At 45.3% G+C, this 24,264-nt stretch overlaps 1 protein-coding gene across 11 annotated transcripts in view; it reads left to right on the top strand.

Annotated features, from left to right (window-relative positions):
- Positions 1-11,105: 11,105 nt before the first annotated feature.
- LOC119466299 (chromodomain-helicase-DNA-binding protein 7-like) overlaps positions 11,106-24,264 on the top strand; it is a 554,757-nt gene continuing 541,598 nt past the window's right edge. For all 11 annotated transcript variants that reach the window (XM_049669824.1, XM_049669819.1, XM_049669863.1 and 8 more), the window contains exons 1-5: positions 11,106-11,519; positions 16,243-16,350; positions 18,630-18,728; positions 19,055-19,235; positions 21,613-21,756. In XM_049669824.1, coding sequence (XP_049525781.1) covers positions 11,418-11,519; positions 16,243-16,350; positions 18,630-18,728; positions 19,055-19,235; positions 21,613-21,756 — 634 coding nt within the window. In that variant the 5' untranslated portion in view covers positions 11,106-11,417. The remainder of the gene's footprint in view (positions 11,520-16,242; positions 16,351-18,629; positions 18,729-19,054; positions 19,236-21,612; positions 21,757-24,264) is intronic.

Genomic DNA, 24,264 nt, shown 5'->3' with positions numbered 1-24,264 from the left:
CAGCCTAAGTTCTTGTGCTTTAGGGAGACGAATAATTAAGTTTTGAAGTATTTCTTCACTTAAGAATGAAATAATGCTACTATATTAGGCTAACCTATTTGCTTAATAAATTCAATCACTGCGCCAAGATGAGAGAATTTATTCCGGTCAATATTGGAGTTTAAGTTTGGAGCGTGGTTTAAAGCATCCCAAGCATTAAAAAAGCTCAGCCATAATTCTTCTTCGTAAGCCGCAGCATCAGCAAAGCGCACATATTGCCTTCCAGACGCGTAGTGACAATATCATAGCGGGCACATCTTCACTTCGAAAAGTTGTGATTTTTGACGTAGTGGGCACGTAGCAACTGTATTGGTAGCTGTCCAAAGAGAGTTTGTAACAGGGTCTAGAAAGGGCACTACTCCAGCTTTCGCTGACTGTGCTGAGTGTTTCGCGCAGCCCTGGTGTTTATTTTTAGAAACTATCATTACCCAATGTAAAATATCGAAACTTAGCATATGCTTGTTTCTTTGTCCCAGCTACATGCCGCGGTACGTGCAGCGAGTCACCGCCAGGGGGCGCACTGGTGTGAGTATGTGATAGAAATAGGTGATGGTCCCTAGTTTGACTTTCGGCAATGCGGTCCTGTGCATGAGATCAGAGGTTCGAGCAAGGTTGGAAGTTAAGCAGCGAGGGGTAGGTAGACTGGCTCTGGGAGCACACGGAAATACACCAAATCAGGGGGTACAGGGTGACATGGGATGGACGTCATTCGAGGGCAGGGAAGCCAGCAGCAAGATAGAATTTGAGGAGCGATTGAGAGAAATGGCAGAAAAGCGGTGGGCAAGGAGAGTTTTCAGTTATTTGTACATGAGGAATGTTGATACAAAATGGAGGAAGCGGACCAGAAAACTGACAATCAAATATTTGGACTGCAGTAGGGGTGCAAACCAGGAAACAGCGGTTAAGAAAAAGGTTAAGGAAACAGAGAGGGGTCTGTGGAAAACAGGGATGCAGACGAAATCAGCACTGGGAACATACCGAACTTTCAAGCAAGAAATTGCCAAAGAAAATATCTACGATAATTCTAGGGGAAGCTCTTTGTTGTTTGAAGCCAGGACGGGAGTATTGCGGACTAAGATGTACCGAGTCAAGTACCAAGGTATAGACACGTTGTGCTGTGCATGTGGAGAAGAAGAGGAAACGGCTGAACACCTCATACTTTTCTGTAAGGGGCTTAACCCTACAGTGCAAGGCAACGGGGCTGATTTTTTCAAAGCATTGGGGTTTAGGGACAGTGAAGGCAAAATAGACTTTAAGCGGGTAGAAATAACCAAACAGAGGTTATCTGATTGGTGGATAAAATCAAGGCAGGGGTGAAATTTCACCCACCACAAAGTACAAATTATGTTGATAGTCATGGCTAGGTGGCGTATGCCACCGCCCGATTTAAAGGGTTCAGCCTCATCCATCCATCCATCCGTGGGCATGCATTAGCGAAGATGGTCTGGGCCCACTCATCCGCCTTCAAGGCAAGTTCACCGCTGAGAGGTACGGGGCAATTATAGACGACGTACTGATTGCGTACGTTCTTGACGGCCCGTTCCCGGAAGGCGACTACACCTTCCAACACGACAGGTCACCAATCCACACTGCTCGTGTAGTGAGAGAACTTCTTGAAGAGAGCGGTGTCACTGTCATGGAATGTCCGCCTCAATCTCCGCACCTGAATATAATCGAAAATGTCTGGGGCTTTATGAAAATGTCGCTGGTGCGCCATCCTCTATACGGGCTGTCCGAGGATCGGTTGCGATCCGCCATCGTCAGCGAGTGGGACGCCCTGCGAGTGAATACATCGCTCATCGAGTCACTGTACGCCTCACTGCCGTCCAGAATGAGCGCCGTCATCACTTCCGCTGGTGACATGACAAGGTACTAAGTTGGATGCGTCACGGGCGCATTTCGGAGCCGGCTAGCGAGTCTTGTGGTAATGAAATGTCGTCGTAAAGAGACACGTTCAGGCTTTGTTCTCACCTGAAACATTCCTGAATTTGTTCCCATTTGTTTTATCGTGTTAAGCCAGCGCAGCAGCACGACTTTTGCTGTTGAGCGCTTTTTTTATTTTAAGTCAAGTAAAGAGAACGCCCATTGCGTGATAATTGTCGTGTCTTCCTCGTCCAAGCGTACTGCGGTGCACACACAGTGAAGAAATATTCATGAACGCACACAGCACCACGGCGTTTCGAGAGAGCAAACAAGGTATGCTGTCAAATTCTGCTTGTAGCACCCCATTATCCCAAATAAAGGCTGAGAGGCTGGCGTCGCACAATGTTTAGTGCAGATTATCGGCCCAGTTCCTGCACTAACAATGATATCCGCGCGCTGGCCACCAATGCGGCAAGCAAGAGCCGCCGTAGCAGACGACGCGGTTCAACACTACACTCCTGAATCATCTGCGCACGCGCGAGCTGCTTACGGCGCGTGGTTGCAGCGCTGGCCGCATCACGATGCCACGCGCTCCGAGATTTCCCCTAAGTGTGAAACAGCCTGTACGTAAAGGGTGCGCCTGTGTATCCTTGCAGTACAATAACAAAAGCCGGCAAATGTAGCGGGGACCGGCCTCATAGTTATAATTGCGGAGTTCACTGCGAACTTCTTTCAACGCTAGAGCACATTATTCGAACGAAATACTCGGACGGCGCGTGCACGTCCGCGCAGCTCGGCGTGGTTGCACCATAGAATAGTTGCACGCCGGAGGTATGGTACCATACCTCCGTCACCATACCGGACCATACTATGGTGTACTATACACCATAATCATACTATACAGTGCCTAGTAAGCATACAGGAAGGAAAGCGCAGGAGAGGCCCCGGCCAGCACAGGCGTAGAAAGTGTGGCGAAAGTCACGTGCCATCTGGAAGTCACTGGTACTCTCGGTCTCTGAAAAGTGAGATAAGATTTTTCCGCCAGTTTTTTTTCTCGCAGCACCTTTTGCTCGCGAGAAAAGCTGACTTTGGAGTGTGGTGTGTGTCTTGGGTGTGTGAGTGTCAGCCAGCAACAGATACACTCTAGCAATCAGGGCGCGGGTCTTCGTCGTCTTCTTCAACGTGCCATGGAACAACACAGAGCGCGTCTGCTTCACTAAAACTGCTACAGAAATTTCGCAGGCTTTGTTTTGACGCGCGTCGGGAGCACACACTTCCGGCGACTTGTAACAATGCAAGTTCAAAGTTCGCGCCCATCTGCTCCGGCGAGCTGCAGAGCCCATAGAGTTTCTCACTAATTAGAAACTCTATGGCAGAACCCTTGATTGGAGGCGCAAAGGAAGGTGGCACACCAACATGGCTACACTTCCGGCTTCAAAAACGTGACGTCAGCGCCTCTCCTGGGGCGGAATCTTATAACGGTTCCGAAAGCGAACCGGTTCGCTTGCCCTCACGTGATTGGTCAGAATTGTGGTTGCGTCAGCGGCCATCAGAAACAGTGGGCGGTACCGCAAATTTTGAACACGTCACGCATCTGTCAATCATTTTCAAAGCGAACCCGTCGTCGCGCGAGACTAAATAGCGACCGCAACATCGCCCAAGGTTAGCGATATAGAAAACATCATGCTGGCAACTCTGGGCTGCTCCCTAAAACTAGCCATAGTTTGTATTAGAGTGTACTAGATAATGGTCGAGTGGGCCGAACGGCGCTCTCCCGCTGAGGCGCCGCGTGTGGAAAAATTATGCGAGGGCGCTGCGAGCGAACTGGATTGGGGCGGAGCCGCGCTCCGCGGCATATTCAACGTACTTTCGCTGCGGGCGCCGAGGCCGATTGCGCATAGTACGCTCTTAAAATAGTGCTTTATTTCAACTGCAAATTTATGTTTACACCATCTTGCTAAACATATATATTTGAGGCATGGATTATACAACGCGTCGTCTTCAGTTTTGCTGTCGTTGTCAAGCGCATCGTCTGCTAGCGAGCGCGCGTTCGCTACGCGGATGCTGGCGGCGCCCAGTTTTTCTCGCAGAACATCTGTGTAGTGCATTTTTTTTGTTTTAGTTGCTTTGGTGCGCCCATGACTCTTGAGGGCGGGTACCAAAGGTAGTTTTAGCCAAGTGAACCATTGTTTTTAACACTGTCTTCTAAAAGCAACTGGCATCTCTGCAACATGAAGCTACGTAGGAAAATTTTATTACTGATAGCGTGTCATTTTACGCGCGCTTCTTGTCGGTGGATATTGATCAGGAACAATGATCGAAGAAAACAATATTAAAGTGAAATAAACCAGGTTTATTAGCTGCGTGGCGCGAAGAATGACCGATGTATTTCTACGTAATTAAATCAAAGGGTACATTGAGAATGGTACAAATAGTACAGTGAGAACTCCCGACCGTTCACGTTTGCATACGAAACACACGTATTAGTGAATACTGCACATAAAACTCTCATTCGCAGAAATAATATTCATAGCAGGCAATTAAAACTATATATATATATATATATATATATATATATATATATATATATATATATATATATATATATATATAGTTATATGCAAGTGTTATTGATATGCTGTACGACGCCGAACAGTCGTTTCCGTACGAATGTAACGCATAGCAGCACTATTGCAGGCTCAAAGGTGAGTTACCGATGCAAGTGCGAACTGTTATTCCGAATGGTTGTGCTGCCGGAGAGTTGTGGCTGTTGCGCAGAGGCGCAGTTCCTGAGAGAATTAACGCAGGGGTGTTAATAAGTCCGGCTAATAAGCTGCTAATAAGCCCTGCTAATAAGTGTAATAAGCTGTCATTCAATATAAATGCCCCGTTTTTGGGCAGCCTGTAAATATGCTAACTTGATTCAGGCAAGGAAAACTTTTTTTTGACAGTCTCACCATCTTTGCAACCCATTAAAACTGGGTGCCCCATGTGGTACCACACTTATCTTCTTGAACGAACGCAGCAGATCTACACATATCTGTACGTGTATGTGAGGTATGCCGGTTCTATAATTGCTTAATTATTGTCGTTATCATAGTGCGTTGAATAACTGAAAGCAGCCGTTTATAATATACAAGCTGCTTAGTTGAGCGGACAGACATTTGGGAATGACATTACATTTATGTATGAAATATAGGATAAGCGTAACATGTTTTTCTCGGAAATCAGACTCGAGAATAATTTATTTTGTTTACACTCCTAGAAAAAAGACGAAGAACGCAGCCACCTGTCTTTTTATTTTTTAGTTCAAACAAATTTGTGGGTTTTATGTGGCAAAACCACGATATGAGTATGAGGCACCCGGTTTAGATTTCCCCACCTGGGGCTTTTTAACGTGCACCTAAATAGAAGTACACGAGTGCTTTCCATTTGTTCCCTTCGAATTCCGCGACGGATTGAACCCGCGAGCTCCAGTTTATCAGCGCAACGCCGTATCCACTATACCGGGTGTTCGAAATTAAGGTTTAGGGAATTTTTAAAAATCTCCTGTGGCAGTTAGCACAATCCTCATTGATGAGCTGGGTTATTCGAAGAGGCGGACATTAGTAGCACGAGAAATCGAAACACCTATTCAACTTATTAACAAAATTTATTAATGAGCTTCTCAGTTAATTACTTTACGACACATATTGCAATTTACGAATTGTAGCCGGTGAGGTTGCAAAACGCATTCACTTGAAATGAATTTCCAGAATGACACCGACCGCGATAAAGGACCCCGTACCAATTACTCCGCATTCTGTTACGCGAGTAAGGCGGAAACTTGAATAGAATGTTGCGCTGCAGTTTTTTTTTTTTTTTCAATAACAATGCTTCCCGTAAACCTGAGTACCAGCCGCGGGGGCTCAGTTACCTAAGGCGTTGCGCTGCTGAGGACGAGGTCGCGGAATCGAATCCCGGCCGCGGCGGCCGCATTTCGGTGGAGGCGAAATGCAAGAAGCCCGTGTGCTTGCGTTGTAGTGGACGTTAATGAACTCCAGGTGGTCAAAATTAATCCGGAGCCCTCCACTACGGCGTACCTTATAATCAGAACTGGTTTGGGCACGTAAAAAAACCCAAAAGAAGAAAGAAATCTGAGTACAAGGTACCGGATGGGGCAGATATGCTTTACTTGTTTGAAGCAGCAAGCAGGAAGGTTACATATGTTTCTCCGTTTGCGTTTCGCAAAACCTACTGATGGAAAACTATATGCGGAACAATACACACGAGAGATACATGCTGCTTGAAGAACGAGAAAAATATTTGTTCTCCAAAGGGAACCGTACAATAACATAGTAGAATGAAAGCCGACACTGCAGCCGCAATGCACGCACATCACCGAGCGGCATTAAAAAATAAAATGAAGAGAAAGAAAGGCATTTATTCTTAAGACATATATACATGTCATATTCGATTATGAACACCATTTGAGAGGTCTTAACGCAAATACCAGCGCGCGAAGTACTGCGAATGACCCTGCCGAGCAGTATCGCCAGCAGTTTCCAACGGCGCGACCTTGATGTGGCCCAATCCAGTTCGATCGCAGCGCCGCCACAGTATTTTTCCACGTCGGGCGCCTCACTGCAAAGCATGCGCCGCCCCAGCCGCTCGTCCCACTCGACCATATTCTAGTACACTCTAGTTTGTATGGGTGTTCTGTGCTAGCTCTTTCTTATACCCAGAATGGAGGCCGAAATTCCCTAGTCAAGTCGACCAGTTGAACAGGCGAAGTGAAACTCGCTGTGCATATTTTTTCGCTGCTGCCCATATGATTAATGATGGACCCGCCTATGCGCATTGTTCTGTTTATAATATTTTCTGTGTTTGTTTGTTTTAGCCAGGATTGCGTTATCTCGCGAGCGCTCACATGAATTCACGGGGAGATTGTTAGGACTGTCAACAACTTCATCTTCGGCGATGCCTTATGTCTTGTGTGGCATATGCGATCATTTGGATGAATCGTCTTGGTGCATGGCGACGATTGTTGACCCTTTTTGTGTATGTAAGTGGTCGATTGTGCGCGATAAGGAATCGGTTATTCGCATTAAACTGTGTGCTGTGTGTGTGTGTTTATTTGACAAGAAATTTAGGTCGCTCCGCGGTATAAAGCTTCAGGCTCCGTGTGTGTTCTCAAATTGCGCAATCTGTTCGTTCACATCTGTGCGCCCACTAACCTCATGATTCCAAAAAGTCACGTTAGGAACATAATCTCCCCCCCCCCCCTTTTTCTTTCTTTTTTTTTTTTTTTTTTTTTTTTTTTTTTTTTTTAACAGTGAGCTGTTGCCGGTTAGAGCTACGGGAAGTCCGCGTGGCAGGTCGAAAAAGTAAATCGACTATTGCAATGCACCTGTAGATCGTCAGCGCGTTTGTCAACGCAGGTTATAGGCTGACTTTATTTGAACTTGTGAATCCATAAGTCGCGCAGTGTGTGCTGCTATGAGATGCAGAATTAATATGCAAAGGCACAAACGGAACCGAGATCGAGTTTTCTCAGGCGTGCAAAATTTTTACAATAATCGTTCAGGTCATCCTGCTAGCTGAAACCATGCAGTGCTGATGGCATGCTGATTGCAAAATAAACTGCACCACCATAAGTTTAGCAACTGCCTTGCGGAATAGATAGCATTACATTTGCTAAATGTGTTGAGCATCGACAAGATCGGGTGTTGTAACCCCCCCCCCCCCCCCCCCCCGCTGGGGGGGGGGGGGGGGGGGGGGGGGGGGGTTACATCCAGCTCCACCCGTCCAACGTGTACCTTCAGTGCTCTGTTCACATTGTCATTTCAATTCAGAAGGTGGCTTGAGGTCGAATTTGAGGACAAAAACACTCTATCACTGTCTTGTATTTATTCATTCACTCTTAAATTACTTTGATTCAAACGCTGACCCGCCGGGGTGGCTCAGTCAGCTAAGGCGTTGCGCTGCTGAGCACGAGGTCGCGGGATCGAATCCCGGCCCCGGCGGCTGCATTTCGATGGAGGCGAAATGCAAAAACGCCCGTGTGCTTGCGTTGTAGTGCACGTTAAAGAACCCCAGGTGGTCGAAATTAATCCGGAGCCCTCCACTACGGCGTGCCTAATAATCAGAACTGGTTTTGGCACGTAAAACCCCAGAAAGAAGAAGAAAGAAGAAGACAAACGCTGAAGAAATAAACATCATCATCATCCTTGGTGTCATTATAATTAGTAGGCATTTTATTTGCTGATGGATTCCTCTCGCTAAAGCAAAGAAATTGCATATTATGCAAAGTGCTTTCTCTCCCCCCTCCCTTCCCACCTGGCAGAGATCCTGGGTGCGCTACTGCCAAGAGAGTCTGGAGCACGATTGAAGTCACCAACCTCTCCAAACGTCCCTCGTCAATGTTTATGCCGTAGTGTTTATACAGCGGCGAGTCTCTCAGTACCTCAACCCATGGTCCAAGCACATCGTGAGAAACCATGTTCGACAGATAGGTAGTCTTGGCAAACATTCTTCTCGTTATGTTCACCACTATGCACTTATCTTCCAAGCTGCCAGGCAACTGCTTGAGCATCTTGTCCGTGTCTACCGGCACGTTCACCACGGGTCCTTTAATGCCAAACTGAACATTTCTCCAGTTCATTAGACGACGAATCTGAACGAAGGGAATCCAGTAAACGTTCGGCCACATCGTTCAGAACCGGTAGACCTGGTGGCATGGGCGGGTAACGATACCCATTGGTAACGCTAAAGAGTGGAATCTTCTGCTTAACGAGAAAGTTCTTGCACGTTGTACAAACCCGCGCCACGGTTTCACCCCACTCAGGCGGCGCCGCTAAACTAAACGTTTCACGCATGGCACTACTTACCGGCGTGAAGTCTTTCATGTGCCAGTCTTTCACACACGTCGCACACATACCCAAACGGATTATTTACGAAGTCCGTCTCGAAAGTCCGAGTCGCACTGGCGCTTTCGCTAAATTTCACCGTATAGTCAGTCAATGGGCGAGCCTTGACGTCATCGACGGCATCTTGTTGCTGCTGCTGAGATGGTAGAGATGGTCGGGCACGTCGCTCAGCCTCCTGGCGATGCCGCTTGGCTAGACGTCCCTCCCTTTGCTCCGGTGTCTCCGCAGCACGTTTAGCCTTCTGTTCGTTCTTCCTACGCTCAACCGCTAATTGCCAGGCAACTACTTCGGGATCCGATAAGTTAAGCTTCTCCGCTCTTCTGCGCCGCTGAGCAGCAATTTCGCTCTCCTTCTCGCAAACGCCCAGCGCAAACGCCGGGCAAAGGCCGGGCAAACGCCCGGCGCGCCAGCTGTGCGCCGTGTGACGTCACTGCTCCTCGCGCATGCGCAGCACGGCTCTCCAGGAGCCACGCGAAACTGCTCAACCTCGGCCAGTGTAGCTCACGCTACAAAAAAAAAAAAAAAAAAAATGCTCTGTGACGAATCCAACCACCATCGTTTGCATATTTCACTCCGCAAAAGGGTGACGAAGGGCAAGAATGCAGCCAATGTTGCCAAGATTTCAATTTGCTGCCGCATGTGTCCAACATCATCTCATCGTGTAACAAAACCCTAGGCTTCCTCAGACGTCATTTACAAAACTCCCATCCGCATGCTAAATTCATTGCATACAAGTCTCTAATAAGCCCTAAACTCGAACACGCGTCAACAATTTTGAACCCTAATAAAGTTTATCTTATAAATGCACTAGAAATGGTGCAGAATCGTGCTACTAGGTTCATCCGCTCATCCTTTCCTGTCGCCGTCGCACGCTATCCTATCCCCAATTCACAAAATATATCATAGTTCTCTCAATCAGGAACGTTACATCCTACCACCAGCCCGTGTATTACTTCGTACAGGACATTCCCTAAGTATTGCTCGTCCCCGAACCCGTAATCTCACCATTTCCTCTTCTTTTTTTTCAACGCACCACTGTAGTCTGGAACGGCCTTCCCCACGGCATCGTGGCCATCACCAACCCACACGCCTTCATTGACGCTACTTGACGCGCACGCTACGTCGGAGTATATCTGCTCACTACTCATCTTGAATGGTCAACGTGTCATCCTTTTTGTACAACCACCCCTTATTTATTGTTCCCAATGTCCCCGAGCTGAAGAAGTCCGTAGTTTTAATCGTTGTGCAGGAACCTCAATGCATAAAAAATAAGGAAAAAAAAAAAAAAAAAAAAAACACGTTACAAACCCATCGCTTGCTGTGCACATAAAAAAATGTGCGAACGCGACAGGAAAAACCGCAGAAAGCCATTGGCGAGCTTAGCATGGACATGTATGACCTCTGCGACAACCACAACTGCCGATCCCGGAGGCCCTATGTTGTACCATTATATCTCCGCTTACCAGCAATGACTTCAGGCTGCAGTAGACTGGGGCACTCCAGCACCCCAGGCTGTCATCGCAAGAAGAGGCACGTTTTCGCCCCCGGGCGACACGCTGCCCTATTCCAGTACACCATAACCATACCATACCGCAGGCACCGGAGCCGAGAAATGCAAACAAGAAAGGAGAATCTGGGTGTTCTGTCGGAAAAAAAATTATGCGGTTGTACGTGCCAAAATCACGATCTGATTATGAGGCACACCGTAGTGGGGGACTCTGGAAGTTAGGACCACTTGGGGTTCTTTAACGTGCACCTAAATCAAAGTACACGGGTGTTTTCGTGTTTCGTCCCCATCGAAATGCGGCCGCCGTGGGTGTTCTGTCGGAGAATCTGCCCAGACAATATGGCGGAGCAAAGCCAACTTCTGGAATTTTTTTTGGTGTCACGGAGGTGTGGCTCACGTTTAGTGGTTGAATACTCATCTGCCACGCGGGTGGCCCGGGGACGATTCCCGGCCGAGCGATCTGCTTTATATTTTTGTCAGTGTCTTCGGCTTCTATCAGTGGCTTCTAGTATTCAGCTTCATAAAGAGTGACGTCAGGGCCTCTCCTCATTTTACTTCCTCCATGAATTGAGTACGATTACAGCAGAACAGCAGGTTGCGAGATTATTTAGTAAGCTAAAATTTCTAGACGCTTACTGAAGCGAATATTTTTTTATACTCTTTTATTTCAGTGGTACTAAGTAAATATTCCATAATAGAAAAACCGATGAAATCGCAGCGGAAGCGGAAACAGATGATATGAGAGAGCAAAGAGGGCTAGTTGCTTCTTTATTCTATGGCTAGTTGTTCTTCTGCTCGTCGGAGGAGAGTGCGTGCGGTATTTGCAGCCACTTGCGTGGGTAGGACTTGTTCGATTCGGCCCGTGGCGGCGTAACCGTTGCGCCAGGCGTTCTGGCGAGCACGACCTGGCGAGCTGCGAATGTTGAACGTCGGCGTAATGATAATGGAGTGAAGAGTTTCCAAGCGGTCCTGATGTTGGACATCGCACGAACATTGTGCTTTTTTCTTGGGAGCAAGCGTAGCGATACAAGGAACCTCTTGTGTAAATGGAAGAAAGCTTCAAAGCAGTTTGAAGCTTTCGGTGTGGTATTCATGGAACTATGAACCTAGATCCGTTGTCTTTTGCTTTGTCTTATATTAGTTACTCTGTGTCCAGCTTGACAAAGAAGAACTTCAAGTCCAGTGTTCAAGAGATTTCCCGCGTAAGTAGACTCGTGGAATTTGCTCTTCTCTCTTGATTTTGTCACGTATTTGCGCAAATATTTGAAGTTCCTTCTTGACATGGCGGATTAGACAACCGCCATTGCAATTGACGTCACTTTGGGAGATGAGCAAAACCTCAGTAGGGTAAGTATGAGCATGATGCGAGTTTCCTGCCTAATGCGAAAGAGAGGTAGTGGTTAACAATAGCACAATGGTGAAAAGACAAGCTCGTCTGGCAGTCATAATTGGTGCAAATAATTTTGCCGTTTGAAAATTCCATGTCTCTCGACTGGCTGCCGTTCTAGCTAAAAAGCGCGACTGTACCGTGTTTTCTTTTTTTTAAATCTGTGGTGCTTACGGCCTTCATTCGTCAACAGCTAACACCTCTCAACCGTCAGCAGCTGACGTGTTTCAACAGTCAGCCCTGTTCTGCAGCTTGAATACAGTCTGCCGCAAGAGGAAATTTCGCATAAATAGCCCGTGCGAGTGGTTCTCACATGCCAGTACCGAAGATAGCCGTTTTTTAAAAATTGTTTTTGTTTTTTTTTGTTTGTTTTCTTTGCTCAGAGTAAAAGCACGAACTTGTGGTTCAAGATTCATCTTTCGTTGCGGTTAGAAGTGGCGTGGCTTCTGTAGTTCGTTGTGGGTTTTCTCAGTAAATTTTGTTCCGTTGCTTGCAATTTTGTTGTGCGCCGGAATATCAATATTTACGGTGTTTGTTCGCTTAAGCGTGTGCGTAATAGATGTGCAGCGTAGCAAATTGGAGGGCTTGTTGGTGCAGCTGTTATTCCTCTGCAGTCACTATAGTTTCTGGGAGTTCTGCGGCGTACTTTAGTGCATCATTACCGTCCCTGTGTGTCACCAGCCGCACTTATTGCACCAGCGGCTTTAAATGCTCATAAGTTGTACTCGCTTGTGTCTGCATATTTAACGCCTCGTAGCACAATGTAGCATCATAGTGTGTTAGGTCATGCAGGCAGTTTTCCACACCGCATTCTATTGCATTGTCGCAGGGATCGTCTAGGAGCAACTATCTATCAATCTACCTTAAGCACTCCGAAGCAAGTGAGTGCAAAATGGTCACGCACTTGCTTAGAGCAGTTCACATCATCCACATATGCTTGTACAGCTTGTATTTAGTAACATTTGATGTTGCTAAACATTTGTTGTTAACCATTGATGTTGCAACATTTTAGCAACAGTCATAATGTTATACATTTAGTGCTTTGTTGTCGGGGTTTTATTTTGCTCATAGGTTTTTGTGACTGCCAATGTTGCTATGAGTAGTCTACTCACCGATTTTTGGCATTTTTTTTTTTTTTTTTGTTGCTAGGGATGTGAATAACTTAACTTTTACGTGACTTATTTTCATGCACAAAAACTGTCGCACCCAAAATGTGTGCCTATCTTAAGAAATGCTTCACAGGCCTAAACCAAAGAAGTCCTCCAAAATTGAGTAAGATATTGAGGCACACGGTAGCTCATAATTCTCTTATGTAAAACATTATGTACAGCTTGAGCTGTGCACTCTGTGTTTAGATTACAGTTGATGTGCACGCTCAAGGGTTTCAAGAGTGAAAACATTAGTCATGACTTTAGAATGGAAGCGCAAGATGGGTAAAGCCTATAATACTGGCTCTAATTAGCGCTGTTGCAACACAGCAACTGCAGAGCCCTACTGCTGTGGCTTGCCTAAGGTGCTGTTTTCGTTCATTGGTGCAGTGATAGGGAGGCAAAGCCTGTGATGGCGCAGTACAGTTTGATTTTTACTGCTAGTTTGACATGCACAAAGGTGCAACAGCAAACACTACATCTGCCTCTAAAACAGATAGATGCTGTGGTTCTGTGTGGCAGACTTTCATTGTCTCCTCCATCTTTGATTAATTCGACTGTTATTCCAACTGCAGATTCCGACTACTTCATGTATTTGTATCTGCAGATTCAGACTACTTGTCTATGTATTTGACTTTTTCTGTGTATTTCTGTGTAAGTGTTACCACATGTGCTGTTAGCTGTGTGACACTGCTACCCTGCTAAGGCAGCTAGATGTCAGAAATCGGTGTCAAATTTCTAGAAGCTTCATTAGTCGAATTTTGGAGCAAAAGTGAAAAAAAAGACAAATTTTTAGAGCCCGTCATCTCATTATTAATAGATTAATTATGCTATCAAGCACATGTAAATAACTTGCTGTACATATACCATAAATTTTAAATAAAACATGATACTGTAACAGCAGATTCAGTCATGGGTAATTTTTTTTTAGTATACCTTTCACCTAGGGCATAATCTTGCTTCAGCTTTTGCTACTCTTCTCGTGCTTGTTATCTGAGAAAGTTGCATATCACATATTGCACATATTTTGGCGCTCTGTGGCCACACTTAGCCCTTGTGCCAGAAAACAACTAATTCATCATCATATCACACATGTATGCATGCGAAGCAATGTACCTGAGAAATGTTTCTTGGGGTGAGGGACCTTCCCACAAGGATCTTACCCATTTCCTTAACCTTAAAGGTTAACAAAACTGTCAGCTGCTTTTTAGAGCTGTTTCGCTACAAAAATAATTTGTTCAGTGATGTAATGCGCCTTGCTTTCTTGCACATTCCATATATTTGAGCAATAGTCTGGAAATCTGGTGCCATTGTCATTCTAAGTCTCTTGAAACTATTCGTCGTGACAGAATGGAAGTATTTTTATTAGAAAGGCTCCACCCTACTCTCAAGTCATATCGCAGCTTTCTAGACAGGCAGTGACTTTTCTGAGCTCCAGCCAGCGAAAAAAGGAGATTGGCCTAAGGGGGCCGAGGGTGGAATATACTTCTTGTCATTTTAGTTCCCGGCTGTGGTGGCCACGTTTAAATCATAGTGGAATGCAAAAAAAAAATGATTGCATGCTGAGCTTTGGGTGCAAAAGAATCCCTGATGGTCACTCACAAATAAGGAAAAAAAATAAAGGCCCCCAATACCGCTTGGTGGTAGCGCTGCGTAGCTCTGAATGTGCAGCTTGGCATGACGTCCTAGACTAGGCACTGCTCATGGTGCGCTGCAAAATCTCTGCGGTAGTATACTGGGACTTCTGTCATATCTGCTAACCATCAGGTGCACATATCCTTTGCTTAGATGCTATTTAAAGGCTGCTGACAGGAAAACTATGCAACTATGCCAGTGAATGATGTGATTCCTGCTCCAATTGCTCTAAACTGCTCCAAAAGGCCAATCCTGCTACTTCCTGATACATTTTCGATAATGTGCTCCGAAGCTGCTCCAAAAGGTGTTTTCTGCTATTTTAAAAACCAACTAATCTAACCAGTGACATCATTCATGACTTGAACTCGTTATGTGTGCACACGGAGGAAATAAAATGTGGGTGCGAGAGTAGGGCTGCTACGTGCTTGAAATGTGGCGTCTTTAGCCAGGGATGAAATGGTGCTTTCAAAACTAAGAGGTGAGAGCACATAACTTTCATAATAAACGCTATATGGAAAAGCGTTCTGCTGGTACAGCAAAACCTTTTCACGATGTGGCTTTCCTGTGGTTTAGTCAAGGGGATGCATGGTGGCGGAAAATTTTGTTAAATGGGGGCAGGTTGTTGCACATGCTACTGAGCTTTTCTCTTCGTTGCACTGCTGACATTTTGCTGTTTTCGGCTGGTGTAGCTTAGCGAGCGAGCATTGCGCACTCCTAACGCTCTTCCGTAGCAGAGTTCAAATTTTTCCGTCTCTATGTGCACTTCTACAGTTCTCGCCGCTTTAGCGCCCAGCCTCTTGCAAATTGGAAAGCTGAAGTAGAGATTAGAGGAGGTTTGTGGTCATGCTATTGTGATGCAGTAGTGGTCATACTATCATCACAGCCTCATCATGTAATTTTGTCATTACTTAGCCATGCATGGGATTCACATGTTTTAGTGCCACAACTTTATGTTGAGGTAAATAATTCTAGTAAAAATGTGCTTGTTTAATCTCTTGCGTCTCTCAAGGGCAATTTTTCCACTTGGAAATATGCATTGAGATGCTACAAAAGCTTGTTTTTCTGCTTCAAAACTCGCTTTTGGTTGCTCCAAGAAGCTGCTCAAAACGGCCAAGGCCAATCGCATCACTGAACTAGGCAAAACTGGAGCCCTACTTTGCAGTCTCTCTCATAGCCTGTGTGTTGCTTTGGCACATTAAACCCGATCAATCAATCAGCTTTTGTAAGGTTTGCTACAAGATTGAAGTTGGTTTGTGGATGAGAGCTTTAGATTTCAGAACTGCTTTGCAGGGCTTCCCAAATTAAGAATTTTTGAAGTCCATTTCGACCTTTGGCCAAATTCTACACGTGGTGTGCAGAAACCAAGCCAAATAGCTACGTAATTATGCTGCACATATGTGTGATGTGTACTCATTAAAAAAACTTTATATTTAAAGTTTGGAGGCAGCCTTTTCTAGTACTATAAATGTCATAGGTGTGTTGTTGAAATGCTATGTGTTGCACAGATGCAATCCATTTTGTAATGTTCTGGCTCTGGCACTCGGGACTAAGTAGGCAATGCTCTGATCAGGAGACAAGCAATGCGAGGGCACATGCATTTGCACGATTGTGTTTTTTATTGGCTTCTGTCAGTGCAGCTTCCAGTCTAGTGCTAGACACTTTTTAGAAATATTCTTTAGAGTAAGATTATGATTGCCCTCTTCACTTTCACATCATGCATCTTGTGACAGTTGACTTTTTTTTTGTTCTTTACAGCTTGTCGCCCTGCACGGGTTTGAGGCAGAGCGGCATCTGCTTCGTTGCCTTTTTTCCCACGTTGACTTCAGTGGAGATGGTAAAAGTAGTGGAAAAGACTTCCATCAGGTGAGTAATTACATTTTGGGACCTATTTTTTGTGATCTGTTCGCACAGAAATTTTGAATGAAACATACAGCTTGTCGTTCCATCTGGGATGGCACTCGCTTTCAGCCAGGACCAACAAAGTTTCAAAATATGAGTGCTTTATTAGTGTTGAAATGCTGTTAACATCTGGATGTGCTGTTGCTACATAAGGCGTTCTGTAGTTGCCTTAGTCTTGGTAATTATTGCCAGCGTAATTATATTACTACAAATAATTTCATTTTCTTGTACTGAAAATTGGATGACTAGAGTCGTGTAGCTTTATTCTACTTATTGCTGGAGGAAAACTTGTGCAACACTCTGCAAATGTTATTCAAGTTTTTTCCCACATTTTATTCAAGAATGCAAAGGTGACATAGCTAATGTCCTGTACAAAAGTTCAAGCATCCATGAAAGCTCAAAAGAAAGGACATACATTTGGGCACAAATGTTTACAGAACACGAACCTCACAAAAAGCAGCAGTTGTCATAGTAACTTTATATCTAGTCTGCTAATGGAAGAGGTAGTGTTTATAATGTGCAGGGGAACTGCATAGAGCACTTCAGAACTTGGGAGTCTGTGCCTAATCAATGAAGGAAATTGGTTTTTTTTACTTCCATATTCTGAAAACTTGTGGTTGTTTTGTCTGACTTTTGTCCACGAAAAGGATTTAGCATAAATATTTAATTTGGCCATCCTTCATTCAAAAGTGAAGCAGATTTGGGCACTTGAATAAAGCGGGAGACGCATGGGCCGATTCCGAATCTGACTCCAAATCATTCGCCGTCTGATCCGGTGTTTGACGTGCCGGAACCGAAGCGTTTTGCCGTGCCAAAGCGCCGGTTTGGGTGCCCGGTATGCGACAAACTGGACAGATTTTCACTGTCCGACACATCCGACAACGGCACCATCGTTTGACTGCAGCCAATGACAACGCGGCTGGCATGTGACGTTCTCTGACGTTCCCTCCACAGAGGCGGCGCCGATGGACGATTTCTCGCAGTTTTTTTTTTGCCGGTTGCAACAGCATTGCTACAATTAGTTTCTGATGCGAAAAAGTTACCAGTTCAGTAAAATCACCTCGAACGTGTGCCTGCTTTGCAAAGCAGTGCCTAGTACACTCGGCGTCGGATTGGACGCCGAATCGTACCGTGTGTCTCCTGCTTAAAAGTGCTCCCCTGAGTCTTGATGTCTTTGTACATTTGCATGTATCCTTTGTTTGCATTATTATCATAATGTTGCTTGCTAAAGTTTGCATAGCTCATTTGTGATGCAAACTGTAGTTTACTTCTTTACGTTTGATTTAATTGCTGAGGGAAGCTTTCACACCAGTAACCGAGATTACTTGTATTGAAGTTCATAGAAAAAATGTTTGCATTGAATAACCATTCTATTGAACAAAGTACTGATTCTGTATGCTGCTAGCTTTGCTTGACATTTATTTCCAGCATCTGACAGTGACAGCATGACAGTTAATAAAGCTGCTCTCAACTTTATTTTGTGTTTTTGGCATTTGCACTTGGGTTTTCTCATTGAAGCTCTTTCATTGAGCCTAACATGGCAAAGCATTGCATGCATATAAAGAAAGTGTGACATAGTGGCTGACTAGCGTTATGTGTCTACCTCCTTGTCCCATCTAAGGTTAAACCTGGAACTAAGAACCAGCTAGTCCAAGAAACATGCTATGTTAAGCAACAAAGCAGTGTTGTATGGTCTTGTTCCTGCCATCTTTTTTAGCGGTGGTGGCACCACATTTGTCCGTGTAATTCTCCATTCTCATTAATGTACTGAGAATTCTATAATATATCATTTGTTTTGACTTGGCTGATACCACATCGTATGTACTGATGAAAGCCATCAAATCCAGCTTCTGTGTGAAAACCCATGTACAGATCAGTGTAAGCTTTTTGACAGGGATAGCTCTTAAACCTTCCCTATTTGTCAGAGGAGGCTAAATGTGGTTCGTATTCATATGTTACCTTTTGAGACCTGGGCCAAGATTTTGTAGTGATGTCTAGCAGTCAGTTCTATGCCGCTCTTATCATCCATCGTACACGGCTGGCTGATACCATTGACAACGCAGGCAGCTCACTGCTCTAACCACTGATCAAGCACATGTGGAAAAGGAATACCCCTCAGAAAAGGCATCGTTGCCGAATTGCAACCCTAGTCTAACTTATGTATTTACTCAACCTGTTGTGTTTTGTGCAGTACTTTTTACCTGGCCTGACATTACAGCTGCTGGTGCTTTTCTTTTTAACAGACCCAGTATTTGATCCAGGAGTTTAGCTCCATTCTTTCCAAGCCCAATCTTGTCTCAAGTGTGTGCTTTTCTATAGAGAATCCTCTTCACCATCAAAAGGTGAGCTGTTTCATAACTGTGCATTTCTGTTCCTTTGGGCAATGATATTTTTGTTTTATGCTGTATTGTGATTACTGTGAGCAGTGTTAATCCGAAATGGAAGTGTAAATAATTGTTCTTATTTAGCATTATCTCCACCAAAGTCCACATTTTCTCGTTATTGAAAAATGGGGGTTGTGGAAGTGAGGCGAATGATATACTACTATGAACAGGTAGTCTAGAATGATGCACTTTATTTGGTGCCTAGATATATCATTGAGGAATCTTAATGGGGACAAGGCCAAGGAATAAGGCTTTTGATTGTAACGTTTGGATATCTTTTGCAGAGTCTTCGACCAAGCCCCTTGCTTCTGCCCCATATCAGCCGTGTGCTAAGACTGAACCGTGTGCAAGAAGTTGTTCTTGGCACTTGTTTGCTTCATTCCTCCAGTGCAGAGCTCTGTAGTTGTGCTACACAGTTCATTCGACTCAAGCTTCCTGACCTTTTACGGTCGTACACAGATTCTGGTAAGTGCTCAAATTACCAGTGTCAAGTGCCTCTAAGTGCCAGTGTTGCATGATTTGCAGCAATGACAATCATTGTTAGTTATGCCGAAGGTTTAGCACACATATTTCCAGCTCCTCAATGATTTTCTACTGTTGGTGTCACATCCTCCCTGGAAAAAGAAGGGCTATAGTGGCTTAGTTCCATTTGTAATGGACATTTCATGAGAATTAACCAGCATTGTTTTCTGCTCAATGTCTCATGTGACCAGAACGCTTCACTATTCTGCGAAGTCATTTTTTCTTCATTCAAAGGAACAAACTTAATTGATGGTTTGTTTCCTGTAGTGTAAAAGCAATATACAGTCAAACCTCGTTAATACAAAGTCATCAGGGAACAATGTTTAGGTACGCACTAAACGATGTACAGATTAACTGCCAATGCCAGTTTAGTGGCTACTTACCGGCCGGGAAAGAACTACGTTGCGATGCTCTCAAACACGCACTCAGACAGGTTTTATTTGCGGGTAGGCAGCAAAAAATCGGTGATCTTCACTTGCCGCCGTAGTAGCCTTCCTGCGACGACAGCATTTTCGAACATGATTTGCTAGCCAGTTTGACAATGAGGCCCCGCTTACTAAATTAATAAGCACAGTGTAACGCGTGCACAGGTAAACATGAACACATCTCGCTCGATGACCGCGGAAACTCTTGTCGGAACGCTTGAGTGAGGAGGTGTGGTAGCAGCAGGGAGCGTGCAGTCTCGCTTCAACGCGAACGAAACCTCGAAAGCACAGCGCATACAAAGCTACCGGCAATTGTTGCACTGTGTCTGCAGATCGCTTTGAAGTTGAGGCCCACACGGGTGTGCACTTTTTCCTCGTTGCAGATAGCGTTCAAGATACGGCGCTCGCGCGGCCCACGCAGAAGTAAACCCCTCCCGTTCTCTACTCCCTCGCTGTGCCTCACGCGTGACAGAAGTGCGCTTCCATCCCGCCTTTCTCCTGCGCGCTTGCAAACACGATGTTGCCGTGTTTGGACTTATACGAAACCTCAAAGTGACATCCACGGTGACGGCAGAAATGTGCTTCTCTATAAAATGTGCTTCTGCGCGGTTACTACTAGAATTGGATTCGACGGCAACAGTGAATTCGCACCCCTACCGGGTGCTTCTTCGCGTTACCGGGAGCTAATCTCGAAGGCCATACTTTTGTGCACGGCAATCGGCAACAGCTCTACGAGCAGGAAATACGTCATGGTAGCCATGTTTTAAGTTCACTATCACTAGCGACTGTCGTCCGGGCGTCGCAATTCCGAACGTCTTCCCACATGAGATTTGGCCGCTTTTGTGCCTGTGCGTATAGAATAAAAATAGTACGCACTAACCGTTTGGTGGGCAGTGAGCGGTTACGGCTTAAGTGGTCAGCCAATATGTGGGGTTCAATGGGGGCTGGGTGGGGGAATCTTCAAGACTGTTTAAACCGCAATTACACATTAGCGGGTATGTATTATCGAGGTTTGACTAATTCAGTGATGCAGAGTGGCACTAGCATAGGAGGTATGAATATTTGAAAAGCTTTGCAAAACTTCCTTTGGCATAGTGGCTGTAATTATCTATCGAGATTGCACTGGGCAGTTTTTAATTTTTGTGCATCCAAGCCATACAGCTATTAGATCATGAATGTAGTACCCAATTTTTAACTCTTAGAAGGCCTCAAATACGTTGTGCTCCTCAAAAATGTTAAATTTTTTTGTGAATGGCTTCTTCACAACACAGCCAACATAAGTAAGTAAGGAACAACCAACCAAGCCTACAGCAGGGTAAGTGCGAAGGGTTGTTGGCTTAGTCCCAGTCGGCACTTAAACGCAGGCATGCTGAGAGCATACCTGCTGAGTTTGAAAGACAATGCTTGTGGGCAAAGACAGCCATGCAGATATGCCTGCCACATTGTCTTTGGAGTTGCGCTTTGAACCCAGCAGCTGCTTTCACATGCTCTACAGCACCTTGCTGGAGTATTTGATACAGATGTATAGCTGTCTCTGTGAACATATGACTTTTAAACCTTCCTGCAAAACTTTTTTCCACATTGACCATTTTAACGTAGCAGGCAAGTGATAGGCTTGCATGTTACTGAGCCATGAAGCGATGCACTGCTTATGTGAATGCAGATACATTCATTGCAGTAAAATATTTCCTCTCTTTATCTTTATTTCTGTGTAAAAAGCATTGCGCAACTATTTAGTAACAGACTGTTATTCTGTACCTTGTACTGTAAATGTCCATATGGGGGAAGGGGGTTGCCACACTTGTGCAAGTTCGAATTTATTTGCTGAGTACTAAGTGTTATGTTTCCAAACGCGCTTTGTTTGATTATAATTTTATGCTTGGTTTGTATTGCAGACTCATCCACACAGGAGGGTGATCTTCAGGATTGCTCTCCTGAGGTTCTTCACCTTTTGCTTGTAGAGTTATTGAACAAAAACTCTGAGCACTTTGGTGTCACTAATGAACTGAAAGAGTCTTTCTTTGAGAATCTCCGTAAAGGTGAGCAAGCTGTAGTTACTACCTTCATAGTCAGTTCAAGTGCCATGTGCAAAAAAAATTAATGTACAATGTGGTTTTGAGAGTTGCTTATTGACTGTGATCATCTGTTTTGAGACAATGATGAGCGGTCGGCAGTTGGGTTTACTTGTGGGCAATTCTCCTCGTTAAGCTTACAGTCACGTCAGCCTTCATCATGTCTCTTGTGTCATCTTTGTTATAATTTTGATTGCAAGCTTACTTTCCTGAGCTTAGCCAACATATAACGGTAACTATTTATGGTATTTATGGAGGTGTTGCATCTGAATATGTGACATTTTTTAATTTATGAATCTCATTTATTTTTGCTTGGTGTGTCACTTTTGATTTAAAACATACTTAGTGAGTGCAGCTGAATCCGCCTTTTTCATGACGCAATGGCACATGCGCCCTAGCGGATTAGTCGGAAAACGTTTTCGAAGGGACGCGGTCGTGTGACCCAATATTAAAGGAAAGTTCCCGAAAAAAAAAGGCACACAGACCCACCCTGCAGCAAACACTCATGCCGTGTACCGCGTTGTACTCCACTGTCTACGTCTGGTGCAGTGCTGAAAATGTGCGTAGTTGGCGTCTTGCATTAATTGCTAGCAAATTTATCTATACACTCCTGCGTTACACTTAGGCGACACTTGAAAAACGCCTTGTTGCTGACGAAGTCTTGTTACAGCGTCGGCCCTTTCTTGCTGGTGGCAGCACATGCCTGACTTCACGTACTTTAAAGGGCCCCTAAACCACCCAGAGGTCAAAATTTAGTTGTGGTGTTGCAGTTGTGCACGAGTCTACAACGAACACGTAGCCGGGAGAACTTTTTGAAATGGTGCCGTAATAGCGGAGTTACGCGCGTTTCATGATCGAAACACTGCCCTCGCTCGTTTCGCTCTTTCCTTTGCTACTTCCCTCGTCGGCTGGTCTCTCCCGAGTGCTCCTCCAAATGTCACGTGACATATGTCATCGCCAATGTGCTTCTCAAAACACGGCAAACCGGCCTCTATTGTTGTAGAATGTCTGCCACACGAGAGGTGTCCAAAGTAGACGGCAGTTCGGCCGGAGCACTGCCCGCAGCACGATCAAAGGGCCAATCGGCGACCGTGGATCTGCACGCCTCCGCCACCATTGACGAAAACATTGGCTGCAGCTTCTGTTCCAAGCAAAATAATTTCTGCTAGATAAAGCGATGGATAAATTGTACATTTTATGGAAAACGATGTTCACTGTCAAACGTTAAACATAAACGAGAGCTCCAATACTTGTCGAGCTCAGCTGCAGTGCACGGCTACCGACGGGAGACGACCAGCTCGGCTGTGCTCGCATCGCAGCCGACGGCGCCGCTAATATCAGCGTATTTTTCTTCTTTGTGTACAATTGTTGCGAAGAGCGATAGCAATGGTAAGAAAATATTGTGGCTTGTCAGCATCGGTAATTCATTCTTAACCCTTTGAAGGTTTTTGCTGTATCTGTACGGCGGCGGTTTTCTGTCCCGCAAGGTCTTTGCCGTATGGGTACGGTTTCGATCCTCCGTTTGAAATTTCGCGCCATAATGACGATGCATGGGCTCACCGGGAGGTGCTGCCACCTTTTAGGACTTACAAGAAGCGTTTGACATTTGTGCTACCTTCTTGCGGAGATAAACAGAACTGATTTCTAGTTTCAGCGCGTGCGTCGCGCAGACTGCGGCAACACCCCTTTCGCGGTTTCGCTTTCGCCGCGTGATCGCAACGGAGGCGCGCGAAACGTGATTTTTCTCTTCGTCGGCACTTCCTTGAAGCGGCGGCGGAAGTTGATTTCTATCTTGATTGGCGCTGTCTTAGCTTGTTTATCAGCGCCGCTCACGAGGTATTCTCGCTCTCTGCGGCAACGCGCTTACGCGGTTTCGGTTGCGCCGCATGATCGCAACGGAGGCGTGCCAAACGTGAGTTTTCTCTGTCGGCACTCTCTTGCAGGGGTGGCGGAATTTGATTTATATCTTGACTGTCGGCGTTTTTGGTGTGCAGACTGTGATAAGGTGCTGTGCGTAGAACCGTGTTTCAGGGAATACCACACTCTGAAATATTATTGAACATTTGGAGTTCTGAGTGCTGCCGACATCAAAATACTGTTTCTAATTTTTTTTCACTATTTATTCCCGACTGTATACATTTTGTACATTCAATATCCGCAATAATGTAATTTGACATCTGGGAAAGTTTTTTTCAAAATAGTACGACCTTCAAAGGGTTAAGTGTCGTCCGCTTTAACATTGAAGTGAACGGGAAAAGGCCTAGCGACGATGTCGGCGCCGTGGAGTGATCAGCGGCGGTGAGGCTGCCGCACAAATGGGTCCCGGTCTCATCCTCTCTATGGCAAGAAAATCTCGTTGTTTTTGAGCAAAACCGCCGTCGAACGGCGGACCGCGCATAGCAAATGGCGTGGGGCGAGTTACCGTGCCGGTAACATGGATGGGCCTTAGCCGCGACTCAGCGCTTCTCGGGTACC

The sequence above is a fragment of the Dermacentor silvarum genome, chromosome 1 (assembly GCF_013339745.2).
Source record: "Dermacentor silvarum isolate Dsil-2018 chromosome 1, BIME_Dsil_1.4, whole genome shotgun sequence".
In the NCBI taxonomy this organism is placed as follows: domain Eukaryota; kingdom Metazoa; phylum Arthropoda; class Arachnida; order Ixodida; family Ixodidae; genus Dermacentor; species Dermacentor silvarum.
This window is presented reverse-complemented; position numbering and strand designations above follow the sequence as displayed.